The sequence below is a fragment of the Spea bombifrons genome, chromosome 6 (assembly GCF_027358695.1).
Source record: "Spea bombifrons isolate aSpeBom1 chromosome 6, aSpeBom1.2.pri, whole genome shotgun sequence".
NCBI lineage: Eukaryota > Metazoa > Chordata > Amphibia > Anura > Pelobatidae > Spea > Spea bombifrons.
Genome location: NC_071092.1, coordinates 30068552 through 30082036, shown reverse-complemented (window position 1 = coordinate 30082036; position 13485 = coordinate 30068552). Strand labels below are relative to the sequence as shown.

The 13485-nt window shown below is 41.5% G+C and overlaps 1 protein-coding gene across 1 annotated transcript; it reads right to left on the bottom strand.

The window, feature by feature from the left end:
• Window positions 1-1738: 1738 nt before the first annotated feature.
• SASS6 (SAS-6 centriolar assembly protein) lies at window positions 1739-12881 on the bottom strand. The gene is made up of 17 exons (XM_053469335.1): window positions 12728-12881; window positions 12073-12133; window positions 11413-11492; window positions 11218-11322; window positions 10683-10854; window positions 10521-10598; window positions 10037-10156; window positions 6448-6639; window positions 5928-6122; window positions 5743-5832; window positions 5429-5608; window positions 4700-4781; window positions 3867-3964; window positions 3597-3731; window positions 3393-3484; window positions 2220-2314; window positions 1739-1859 (listed from the first exon to the last, which is right to left on the bottom strand). Exons 1-17 carry the CDS (start codon window positions 12796-12798, stop codon window positions 1789-1791), a joined length of 1917 nt encoding a protein of 638 aa, XP_053325310.1. The 5' UTR covers window positions 12799-12881; the 3' UTR covers window positions 1739-1788.
• Between the last annotated feature and the right edge of the window lie 604 nt (window positions 12882-13485).

Here is a 13485-nt window from a genome sequence, read left to right as displayed (position 1 = left end):
AAAGTGTTTTTTGTATAAAGTGTTGTATAATTTAACAATATCTGTTTGTTTTTATTTTTTTTCCCCCCTTGTTACTTTGAACATTTCTCATTGGCCCAGATCTGGATGATGTACATTTATGAATAAACCTAAATATTTTTATATTGAAATTTGAAGGAACAACCTTTTTCCTGCCCCAGGATATTTAGCATTTACAGCTGTTGAATAACCTTTGAGGATAGATGAGACTTATGTATTTTCTATACGATAAGGGGGTTAAGCAAAGTATATTGCAACATGGAGAAATGGTAATACTAACATGTTTAGAATAATCACATATGTCTACTCATAATCTGACAAAAATGTTGAATTAACAGTTAGTGAAATGAACTACGCAGCTTCCCGCACCGCGGTCACAGGGGGCAGAATACCGGAGATCAGACAGCAATGGTTCTGAGCTACAATGTGAAATACGGCAAGCGGTGGTATTTCCGGGCTTATCTTTGATCGATTGGTACGTTTTTCTCCCATTATTGTAGCAGACAGTCCTGGGAGAAGAGCAAAGTCCATATACTTATCAGAAAATATTAACTTGTTAACTGTGACATCTGCCACTATTGTACCCGGCGCAGTACACTAAATACACGGAAGAGCACACCTTTCCACACGCTTCTATCCAGCAGCCGTCTCAGAGGTTGAGCTTTATCCCCTTCCTCTTAAATCTCTTGTTCCACTGAATCATAAGCTAACTGTGGAGCGACTAAAACCCTTGAAGCAGGAAAGTGTCTCCCTCCAAGAAAATCACATTTCATTCCTACTTTGAATAATAGAATTCCATTTTAAAAACGGTATAAAGGTTTTTGGTGGGACCCATAGTTAGTATGACCAATTAAATCAATGTTTACAAGAAAAGTGCTGTAAAAAAAAAAAAACAATTTCACAGTTCTACAGTGTTCAATATTCACATCTGTCAAATCGCTTTATAAAACAATCTGATTACCGCATTAAAAAGGCTAAATGTTAGACGACAGGAGAGGTAGAACGGCAACTTAACCACTTGGTTAGCAGATAAGGTTACAACATGTCATTTAATATAAGGCTCTGTCTCAGTCATGCTAAAATCCTTTTAAATATCCCACAGCTACGTGAATAAAAGTTTAATTTCAGGAGTATGTCAAGGAAGCAACTTTGGAATGATGGGCGATAAAGCCCTTAAGTGTATATATGATATTAAATACAGTATTACTAATGTCCAAGTAATTGGGGGCAACACTGAAGGAGACGCATTTAGATGGTTCATGAAAGTTTTGTAACACCCTGGTTCCCTAATGTAAAACGTTGCAATAAATATGCTAACAGGACAGGCACTTAGGTAGCCGGATCAGTCACGATTTTACACAAGCATGAGACGGACCTAGAAGTACAGGGGTTAGAGATTATTCCTTTTCAGTTAAACTGAAAATGTTCTGCTGTAAAATATCTCAGCAATGTCAGCAGTTTTTCAGTAGCAACACAGCAGGTTTAATGTGGAAAAAAATGTAAAAAATTGCCTTTAAAATACAGTACAGTCTTTGAATGAATGCAGAGGAGATGAAAATAAACGAGATATACACAAAAGTCAAGAATCCAGGGCAAGGTGGACACCATCGTCAACGAGATCCACAGGATGAACAGGAAAAGCAGAAGCCATTTCTGCTCTATTGATGATGGAGGGCACTGTTCAAGTTACCGGACTCTTCTCCCATAATAGGGTCCTGTGATATGTGCCGGGAGCCAGAACATTAATCACCTAGGATTTTTTTTTATCCATCACGAAGAAGATGTTTGTCCTGGGAAGTATGCAGACTGGGTAAGCAGAGCCCCTGTCCTGGTCTGTGTTGCTGTAATGTGCAAACGAAACCGTATTAAACACTGGTTTTATCATAAATGATTTAGCGCTAGCTCAGTAAATCAGGACACCTACCCTGCTGCTACAACAGGACTTTTCATTTTAGCTCCTGTAATTAGCTTTATAGCATATAAGAGGAGCATGAATGAGGGACTCTTAACTTCATCATACTTTAGCATATATATATCAATGAAACATGAACAACAACATTAAGCATATGATATATACAGTATTGGCTCGAATATAGGCCGCACTTTTTCCCCCCACTAATGTCACAAGTCTGGAATTCAGTCCTCTGGCCAAAACCGGTTGTGTAAGACAGGCACTTATAGACAAACACGTCAGGCCCTACCTTTGGCTGTCGGTAGATTCTGGTTGAGTCCCCGTAAAGGAAATCCAACTTCTCGCTTTTTAAGGTACTTTAGATCCAAACCCGATATCTCTCCACTGAAATTAGACATATATCATTGGTAACTAAAAATGTTAATAATAAAGGTTACTGTGGGAAAACTACCGTATTTGCTCGATTATAAGACGACCTCCCAAATCTGAATATTAATTTAGGAAAAAAAGAAAGCCTGAATATAAGACGACCCTATAGGAAAAAAGTTTTACCAGTAAATGTTAATTCATGTAAACAATTTTTTTTAATAAAAGCTATGATTGAGAAAAATATTTTGGTTTTATTTCCTTCTATTTTCCAACCTGCCCCCCCCCCCAGTTATGCACATCTGCCCCATAATACGCCTTTTAACCCTATATGCCACTGTGCCCCATGATATGCCTTTTGACCCCCTATGTGCCACTCTGCCTCCAGAAATACCTTATACCCCTATATGTCACTGGCATTAAGGGGGTTAAAAGGCATATTATGGAGCAGAGTGGCATATAGGGAGGTTTAAGGCATTTCAGGAGGCAGAGTGGCGTATAGAGAGTTAAAAAGGCATTTCTGGAGGCAGAGTGGGATTTAGGGGGTTAAAAGGCATTTCATAGAACACTCTGCCTCCAGAAATGCCTTATGCCCCCCCCCCCAAATTTACCGGTGCTTCTGACTCCCCTGTCATGCAGCCGGGGCAGCGTGTAGATGTCTACGCGACTTATGCTGCAGCCGGAAGGAGGTCCTGCAGCCGACTGTCAGAGAGAATTCCCTGCACCGGTGCGATGGACACAGACAACCCCCGCTGCTAGCCACACCTCCTTCCGGCCGCAGCGTAAGTTGTGTACGCGAATCGCGTAGACATCTACACGCTGCCCCGGCTACACACCGGGGACTCAGAAGCACCGGTAAGTGGGGCGGGGGGGGGGGATAGACAGGAGGATCCAGGTCCCCTGCAGCTGCGGGGGATCTGGATCTTAGTCGTCTCATAGTCAGACAAATTTGAGGTCTGATTATAAGACGACCCTGATTATAAGACAAGGGGTATTTTTCAGAGCTCTGAAAAAAACCTTGTCTTATAATGGAGCAAATACGGTATGTTATCGATCACAGTGAAAATTCATTAAGTTACGTGAAGTAGATACTCACTTCTCCTTGTTTGTACTAGAGGCTAATCCAGGAGGACCTTGGGGTATAACACCTGGCATATTTGGTTTGGGAACTTGGTTGTTGTATTGAACCTATAGGCAAGATTATCAATGAGGGAGAACTGTGACATTGAACACAAGCATCATGTTTTACAGCAAGAAAAAATCTTACAAACTAACATTTGTTAGTGTATCACGCTCTTACCTTTGGAACCGTGTAGGCTGCTTCTAGCGTGGACTGGTGGGATCCCACAGTTGATGAAACATTGGGTTTAACTGGGTACGAAGAAGACAACGGGTAAGCCGTCCGAGAAGCGTGAAAAGCCAACCTATTTTCTGGCTGTGGTGAAAAAGGCGACGTTGGAATAATTTTCAAATTAAGACCATAAGAGCATTAGTCATTTTCTTAACAAACAACAAAAAAAACAGTGGTTTGGAATTATATGACCACATGCAAATAGGTTGTGTCACTCACCGGCTGGCGGGCAGGCATGGCTGTGCTGAAAGGAGCGTTGATGGGATTAGTGGCCGCACACTGGTTCTCGTTGAGCTGCTTGTTCAGCCAGTTGATAACTGCACAAGACATAAGTAAACATACAGGCATTTGGGACATTACAGAAACCTAACAACAGGCCAAAAATTATACGTAGGACCAGTACCTGCTGCACAGATTAGTAGTCATTGTAAAATAAAATTGTAGAAACCATCGTCAGCACGCTAATGTGTCGCACGTATACGTCTCGGCACATCTCCAGCAAGTCGAGACTTAATATTTTTGAAGGCAGGAGTGCAAAAAAAATGTTTGTATGGATATCGTGTTCGACCTACTGTTCCAGTCCAAAGAAAATACTTTACTGCTGTATTTAATACTTTACTATATTAATGTCTTTTCTGGGTATAGATTCATGTTCTCACTTTCTCTTCCTTTCATATATCGCACCACAACAGACATTTAACCTTCTTGTGTATTACACGTATGACCAAAAAACAACTCCTACATGTAGGAGCTGTCAAATGTGGCTCAGTAGTATATATCTAGGTTATTTAGAGAATAAAACAATAAATCATGTTTTGTCAATACCAGTCAATTTCTCCAATTGTTTAATAAAACTGCATTTTTCCTGCCACAATAGAAATTCAGAATGTAAAGTAATAAAATGAATCTAAAAACTTAAAAAAATGCTGATCACCAAAGGAGTAAGCCAAACAATCATTAGACGTTTAGGAAATCCAGCAGGACCAGCTCAGTATCGGTTGGTGTAACAGTATCGGTTGGATGTAACAATCACATTAAGACTGTATAGTCACCATTCTCGTTGGTCTTCAGCAGCTCCTTGCTTTCCTGTAGCTTCTGCTCAGCTTCTTGAAGACGCTCCTGCAATTTGTTGGCCTGTAAGAGAAGCACACAACCACTTTTAACTAGTCTGCTCGACATGAGCCCTCGCCAAAAATCATGAAAGAACTGCAGCGTGGAGTAATTCAGTCTTATTTAGGCGTACGTTTGTTAAAGTGGACAAATCAGAAATAAAAGTGTTTAAGGTATTTCGATGCCAGAAACGCTAAGCCAATGGAGCAGGAGAGCTGCCCTGAGCCAACAACGGTACCGGTTAAAAAAAGCATACACAACTTCCGGTGCAAGGGAGATTGTTAAAGCACATCACGCAGACGTTCACCGGCTGTGGCGATGCAAGCGTTAACTACCTCCGCTGCTGGCACTCCCTCCGTGGAAAGTGCTGGCAGGGGAGGCTGTCTCAGCGTATCTGATTGTAGGTCCCCTGCAGCGCTGTGGGGTATCCTAACCCTGCTGCCTGCCTAACTTAAAGTGGGGGGGGATAGTGCGGCCTATATTCGGACAAATACGGTGCGTGTTAGTATGCATGTGTATGTTACTGTGTAAGTGTTAGTATGTGTGTGCATGTTAATATATGTGAATGTATGTTAATATGCATGTCAGAACCTGCACATTTGAAATCCATCTGATTATATCCAATTCCACCCACCTCCAGCTGGGATCCCCGTCTCTCACACACGCCTCACCTCTTCCTCTTTCACGTGCAATGTCTCTTCGGATTCGTGCCGCAGCTTCTGCTCCTCCTGAATTTGCTTCTCCTTATCTGCCAGGAGCTTCTCCTGCTGCACAGTCACTGCGTTCTTCAGCTTTAACTTTCCCATAAGATTCCTCAGGTCTCCCTGCAGTTTTTTAATTATGTCATTTGCCTTTACAAAAAATTGGTCAGAAGGGAGAGAGTTACTTATCTTTAAAATGGATCAGTGAAACTAAGTATCAAAACAATGAAAGGAAATGTCTAGAAGCAAAATGAAAGCAACATTTGTCTATTCCTGACTCTCACTTTAAGAAGCTCCGAGGATAATGATTTTATTGTTGCCTCCAGCTTCCCAATCTGGACTCTCTTCTTCTCAGAACTTGTTTCAAGGCTGGCCTGTAGAGAACAGATAATCCGGCATTACAGCAAACAAAACATGAATCACTGTGCATGTGAATGCATACATCATACTAAATGCTGCCAAACAATACCTTTTGCTCCTGGGTTGCTTTTAGGACCTCACTGCTTCTCAGCAACAACTGCTCTTTGTCCTTAAGCTCCTGTTCTAGAACAGCTAATCGCGTCTGTAGACGATTCGCTTCTTTCTCCTTCTCGTGGCATTCTGCATCCAGAGCTGAATTCTCTCTCTGTAGCCCCACAACTTTCTGCTGAGTCCTTTTGGACTCCTGAAATGGAGACAGTGAGTGATAGCAGTACCAACCTACAGAACCAGCACCCCATGATTTCAATTTCAGCCATTAAATTGGAGATAAATGTAATATTAAAATTATCTAAGACAACACCAAGACTCTGAGTTCTAAATAGAGTGAACACATAAATAGGAAAGGGTACTAACGCAAGATAATTTGGCTAAAAGTTGAATATTCAGCCGCTTGTGTGATGCCAACCCAAACGCTGTTTACTTCAATGATAATTCACGTTGTGAAACCTGACTTTGCAATGAGAGATTATCACTCCGTGTTTATGCGTTGGAATTATAGGGTAAATTACCTCTTCTAGGCCTTGGTACTTGGCACGGAGCTCACGGATGGTTGACTCTGCTTTGAATCGCCTCTCTAGAAGCTCTTTGTTGGAGGTTTCCAGTTCTGCGAGGCGGCTCTGCATCATCTCTGTATTCTTCTGGAGCGAGCTCTCCAATTCCTTCCTCTGCTGTTCATACTGCTGTACTAACTGAGTACGTGTCTAAAACGTGCATATAAAACTGATGAGAAGGAAGGAAATACAGATGCTGTTTTTGACGAGCTACAGAAACAGATATCCTGGAACCAAGTAAATGGAGGTGGAGCGAACCAGAGTTATTCCCCAATTACACAAACTATATGCAGAGGGCATGGGATGATTGGCCTCGTGTATTCCGTGTGAGTGCAGATCATGAGCATATCCCTTCATCCAGATTGACAAACCATGGATTAATCAAGATTATTTTAGCAACTCCACGTGTTCAGGCGTGAGGATTAGGAATGAGTTTTGGCGTGACAGAAAACTGAGACGATACTTATACTCTCCCATGTCACCAAAAGCAGTACAGCGAAGGAAAAAATTATTTCATCCCCCTGCTGATTTTGTACGTTTGCCCACTGACAAAGACATGATCAGTCTATGATTTTAATGGTAGGTTTATTTGAACAGCGAGAGACAGAACAAAAAAAATTATATAAATAAATTGATTTGCATTTTACGGAGTGAAATAAGTACGTGATCTATCAATCGGCAAGATGTCTGGCTCCCAGGTGTCTTTTATACAGGTAACGAGCTGAATTTGGAATCAACGAGTTGATTCCAAACTCTCCACCATGGCCAAGTCCAAAGAGCTGTCCAAGGATTTCAGGGACAAGATTGAAGACCTACACAAGGCTGGAATGGGCTACAAAAACATCACCAAGCAGCTTGGTGAAAAGGTGGCAAATGTTGGTGTGATTATTCACAAATGGAAGAAACACAAAATAAAACTTTCAATCTCCCTCGGTCTGGGGCTCCATGCAAGATCTCACCTTGTGGATTTTCAATGAGAACGGTGAGGAATCAGCCCAGAACTACACTGGGGATCTTTGTCAATGATCTCAAGGCAGCTGGGACCATAGTCACCAAGAAAACAATTGGAAACACACTATGCTGTGAAGGACTGAAATCCTGCAGCACCTGAGGAGTGGGACAAAATCCTTCCTGAGATATGTGCAAACCTGGTAGCCAACTACAAGAAACATCTGAGCTCTGTGATTGCCAACAAGGGTTTTGCTACCATCAGGTTTTGCAAAGGGTAAAATGAAAATCAATTTATAAAATTTATTTAATGCGTTATTCTGGATTTTTTTGTTGTTATTCTGTCTCTCGCTGTTCAAAAAAGGTTTTCCTTCACTTTATGCGTGCCAAGAGAGGCGAGACCTGCAGTAGGAGCTCTTCATTGCAAATCAGCAGGCTGAAGATTCATGTCCAGAAAGCTATCGTTATCAGACAGCAATCAGAAAAAATGGTTCATAAGCAATGCAGTTAGTTTAAAAATACTGACAATATTCTGTGCATAGACTGGTATAGACAGACATTTTTCAGACTAGGCATCCACTTAGAATATCAGTGTATCATTGCTAATCTTCATGGAATAATAATAATAATAATAATAGTAATAATTAAAGGTAATCCATCGTCAATTTAAACCTGATGTAACTAGCAAGTGTTCAGCATTATAATTTATATAATCCTAAAACCAGCCTGTGTATTACGCTAAAATATGATTAGCCTCATTACTCAGACTACTTACATGACAAGCTCAAAGAGAGCAGTTTGTGCATTTAAAGGGCTGCCATAATGATAAAAATGTTAGTTTGAGTTAGTTAATAATTTAATAATAAGTCATTTAATTTTATAATCCAGTCCTCATAAATTATAAAATTAAAGGATTTATGATTAAATTATTAACTAACACATACCCCGGCTTTTTTTTTTTGGATATAAATGTAAAATTACATTTATATGAAACAAGATGTATACAATGAATTTATTCCTGATTGGAAATATCCATACACCCATTTTTTTTATGTGTATTTAATTTTAAGACTGTTAAATGTTGGTATTTTTTGTTTATGTGTTTCTACATGTATTGAAAATTACAAATAAAAACAAAATTAAAAGAAATGTTAGTTTTAGCAGGGCCCTCCTCACCTGTTTCTGTAAGTCAAATTGTTATGTTATATACTACTTGTTACGTCCTGTCCTGTTTCCTGCGCTACGAAATTTGATGGCGCTATATAAAATAAAAAATAATAATTGCAAGCAGGAAGTTTTTTTTTAATTTCTTAAAACTGTCATCTTACCAATGAATGTGTTTTAAAAAGCTTGATGTACCTCGGGTTCCTAGAAAAGTGGGACACACTGAACACATTACAATTCTCTGCATCTGCCCTCTCTATTATGAACTACAGTATGATCAGCTTATACACATGAGTCAATGAGACATTGAGGGACTAAGGGAATCCAGCTATGAGTTTCATTAACTTGGAATCCTAGATCACTGAGATTTAATTTTGAGATTTAAGTGGCTAAACCGGGATAAAATGCATTTGATTTGCCTGGAAGAAAGTCACTAAATTTAGAATGAAATCATTCCAGTAAGCTCAGAATTAGAATTCAGCTAATTGTGTTAATAAATTGAAACGTCAAAGAGGCAAAAAACGAAGTGGAGAAGAATAATCGGGGAAGGTTATTGTAGGCACAGAGATTGAACTATAGTCCAAATGACTATTAGTTTGCAAAGTAATGATTAAACACCATACAGATAAATTATAAAAGGAACAGTAGAAAGAATAGAAACTGTTCAGTGTTAAATGCTGAAGGAAAGCAGGGATCACCTAAAACACGTTCAATGCCCACTCCACCTGTGCGTTCTTTACTCCAGAGCTTGACAATTCCCAGGTAGCCATGGTACATTTTCACATCTGGCTCCTAAGTTTCTGTACTCTATTGACATACCTCATCCTGGCTCCTAAAAATAACCAGCTGGCTTCCAGATTTTCCGTCTTCACTCATCTTCACCCCAAATATGCCTTATACCCCTCTATTTGCTGCTCAGCCTCCCTGATATACCTTATATCCCCTAAATGCCCCTCCAAACTTACTGATGCATCCCCAGACTTGTCCCCTGTGCTCCAGACTCCTTGGTGTTAGCGGGGGCAGCCGCTGGACGTAGACAATTTCTGCTGCTACCCGACACTTCTGCTGGGGCTTCTATGACCGAGCACTGGAAGATCATGTCACGCCAGTGCTCTGTCATAGAAGCCCTGGCGGAAGTGACGGCAGCCGCAGAGGATGTCTGCATGCATCGCACAGATGCCGGAGGGGATCCAGGTCTCCTGCAGCGCTGCGGGGGATCTGGATATTAGTCTTGTACTAAGACCTCTAATTGAGGTCTGATTATAAGACGACCTCGAATAGAAGACTATTTTTCAGAGCATTTGCTCTTCTTGTATCATAGCAAATACGGTATATAAACATTCTGGTTCTTTTTCAACATGATTTCCTAATGTCCACTTACATATTACATACGCAGAATTACATTCTTGATATAACATGAAGAACAATGTTGTACCTTCTGAGCATTTTCCTTCTCGCTTGCCAGCTCCACTGAGTGTTTGCTCGTTAATGCTGTGGCCATAGCTGATGACTCGCTCTTTATCCTTTCCAACTCCAGACACTTCTCAGACAGGCTCTACATAAAACACAATAAAGGGTTAAAAGTGCATGCTACGCTGAACCGAGGTACTCATGACAAAACACTAGATGTATCTAGTACAATCTGTGAGATATACACGGTGGCGATATACATTAATAATTCAGATATATGAAGAAAAGCTTGGGTTTTTTCATAACTTTTTTTTTTATAAGGTGAAGGGATATAATGAAAAAGAAGCAAGCTAAATATTTTTTTGTCTATACAATGGCTTGAAGTTATGTATACAAAGTTTGAAAAGGTGCCTTGTTACTATAGCAACCGAAGGAGCGGTCAGAATGAAACATTACATTGTTCTCCTTAGGGATAAAAAGTTTTATACATAGCTTGTACCGCGTATTACCTGTTGAGTGAAAGTCAGCTGCCGACTGAGATCCTCCTCGGTTTTTTTGAGTGTCTGCTGTAGCAGATGTTTTTCTTCCTGCACAGAAACAAAACATTTTCTGGTAAATGCACAAACAACATTAGGAAATACTCATTTGGTGCGGTCCCCGGAGATCGTTACCTTAATGCATCGTAAGCAGTTGGCCAGATAGCTCTTAATTTCCAAGTCACTTGCTGGCAGAAGTCGTAATGAAAGGTGTGTCAGATGCTTAAACGGATTTGTCTCTATAATATCCAGCTGAGCAGGGGAATTGCCCAGGACAGAGGCTGAAGGAGACAGCTGCAGCAGGAATCTGAAGGAAAAGATTATTTGCAGTTAGCCATCATACTGTAACAGCAACGCGGCCACAAGCAGGACTGAAGATCCAAGTGCTTGTTACTGTTAGCTGGTGGTGGTTGAAATTCAAGAGTTTTTTTTAGTCTTTATCATGGCCCTTTGGGAACTTGCCTTGACTCAAACTTGACTATTGCCCTCTACTAGTTTCAATATACTCCAGACCACTAGTTATGGGTCAAATGCGAGAGACCATTTTTACACTCAGGTTAAGATGACAAAGCTGCAAGATAACCCAAAGCCTGAATTCATACCACAAAGTAGCATATGAGATATATATTATATGGACCTCTAGTTTGCTATGGGGTCACTATCACCTTACCTTGGCACCTCTTTCCGCTCCTCTTGGATACACTGATAGAGCAAATCAATAAACTTCTGCGGAAATGCAGAAAAGTCAACCAGGAGGCCCTGCTGAGTCTTCAGACTGGGTTCATGTATAAAGGAAGAGAGGAGATACTTAATAAAGCACCTAAAGGGCATTACAATTTATATTATGAGTTGGCACAGGTCTCACCTCTGAAAATCCTCTTCAGAGATCACAAGATTGTAGAGAAAGAATGGATCTGTGTCATCTGTCATCCGGACCACCAGATCCTGCAAAGGACAACTTTTAGCCACTAATCTGTCCTACTTTCACAAAACACTTCTAACACAAATGGCCTTTAGTGGCCCCAGTAATAGCGTTCCCAGAAACAACTGATGATACCCCGAACACCACATGATAAAACACTAGAATGCGCTATAGACCAGTGCTCCTCAACCCTCTCCTTAAGGCACACCTAACAGTCCAGGATTCAGGTATTACTCAGGTGTGTCTAAGGTGTTGCAAAATGAAACAACAAAAACACCTTAAACACCATAGACACAACTGAGTAATACCTAAATCATGGCTTTGAGGAGAGGGTTGAGGAGCGCTGCCATAGACAACATGCTATCATGGTTTAGACAGGTCAAATATAACCCATATAATAGCAGAGGCCGTCACACTGTATGAGCTATTTGGGAAACTGTCATACTGTGACAACTTCGTATCAAGTACAGTGAAAGTGATTTGACAAAGCAAGGATCCATTTCTGGTTTGTAATCGAGTGACGCTGCAGGGTCGTGTTCCTGTAAAAGGCTTTGAGCCACTCTCGCGTCCAGGTTCATGCTTACACTGAATGATAACACATACCTTTTTATGGCTCAGACCGGCAGAAGACTGCAGCTCAATACAGATCCTCACGTTCAGAGATCTAGAAACAGAACAGCAGAAAGATGACAGGGCTGGGTGCGGAAAGCATAACATTCTACTCTTTTAAGCAGAAAACGCATCAATGGCCTTTCAGTATATTTCATTAAGGTGATATCTGACAATTCACAGACGTTAAAATAATTTATGCTCCTTACTACATCAATAAGAAGTACAGAAAGGGAAGTACACCCTAAAAATTCAGATTCCGGGGGGCTGCTGAAATGACCAACATGTACACACAACCAAACGAGATCTCCGAGCAATAAATGTTGTATAGTGTGATGGAATCCCCGATGTTTCTGCCTCACATGGATTCCTTTAAATAGTGTCCCTTACTACAGCCATAAAATGTCAATCAACACAGATCAGAGGCTAACAGGCAATGGCTACACATTGCCCAAACTGACTCCGGTGTGGAGCATATTCCATACGTTCCAGACAGTAAAGAGCGTTCTATCGATGATACATAAACTTTCTAGAGACTGGTTTGTGCCCCCGAATCAGTGCAGATTATCCCTAAAATACTCCATTGCATTTTAACTGTTTCTTGTTCAAGCTACACATCAGCTCATTTGTTTTGCACTTGTGGAGTTACCTCTCCTCTGTGTCTCTGGCCCTCAGCTGGACCTTTAGCTCCCGGCTCAGCAGCTCCTGGATCTGAGCCATCGCTGGGCCCGTGTCCCTGTGACCCGGGCGCCTTCTTCCTGCAGGAATGCTTGGCCTACTGTCACCTCCACTCCGTCACACTGCGACACACATGACTACCTCCCGGTCAGCCCACGGCCTTTGCGGTGTCCTTGTCGAGACCACTTTCTTCTGTAACTTCCTTTACCCACTGTGGGTCCTTCTGTCACCTGGTCACGAAATGTATTCCCAGCCCCCTTCTTGGCCCCGCTCCTTACTGGTCTCCTGTATCCTCCAAACACCTATTTACTGATTCCTGTTACCTTTACACCCACTCAGCCTTCTTCCTGCATTACTTCCTGAGCTTAAGTGCTGCCCCGGTGTAAAATTCCTCCTCCTCCTCCTATATGCCCCCTACTTTTTTTTTTCCTTCGAAGCCCCGTATCGGTCTATGTCCCTGCTGTCGCGGCTCAATTTCCAAATCAACCGCCTGCTGCGTCCCGTGCGTGATGACATCAGAGCGCTGCTGACGCTGCAGCCGCCATTGTGATTTTTGGAAAAGTGTCCCTTCTGCCCAATGTGTTACGTGCCGTGGCTGGCGTCGCCCGAGCGGACATATTTGTTTCTGGCAACGAAGTGAACGTGGACTGTGAGCAGTATAGTCGGGGTGGTAGGAAGAGATCTGCGGGGCTTTAGGGGCATAAGGGAAGGGCTGGTGTGGATATACAG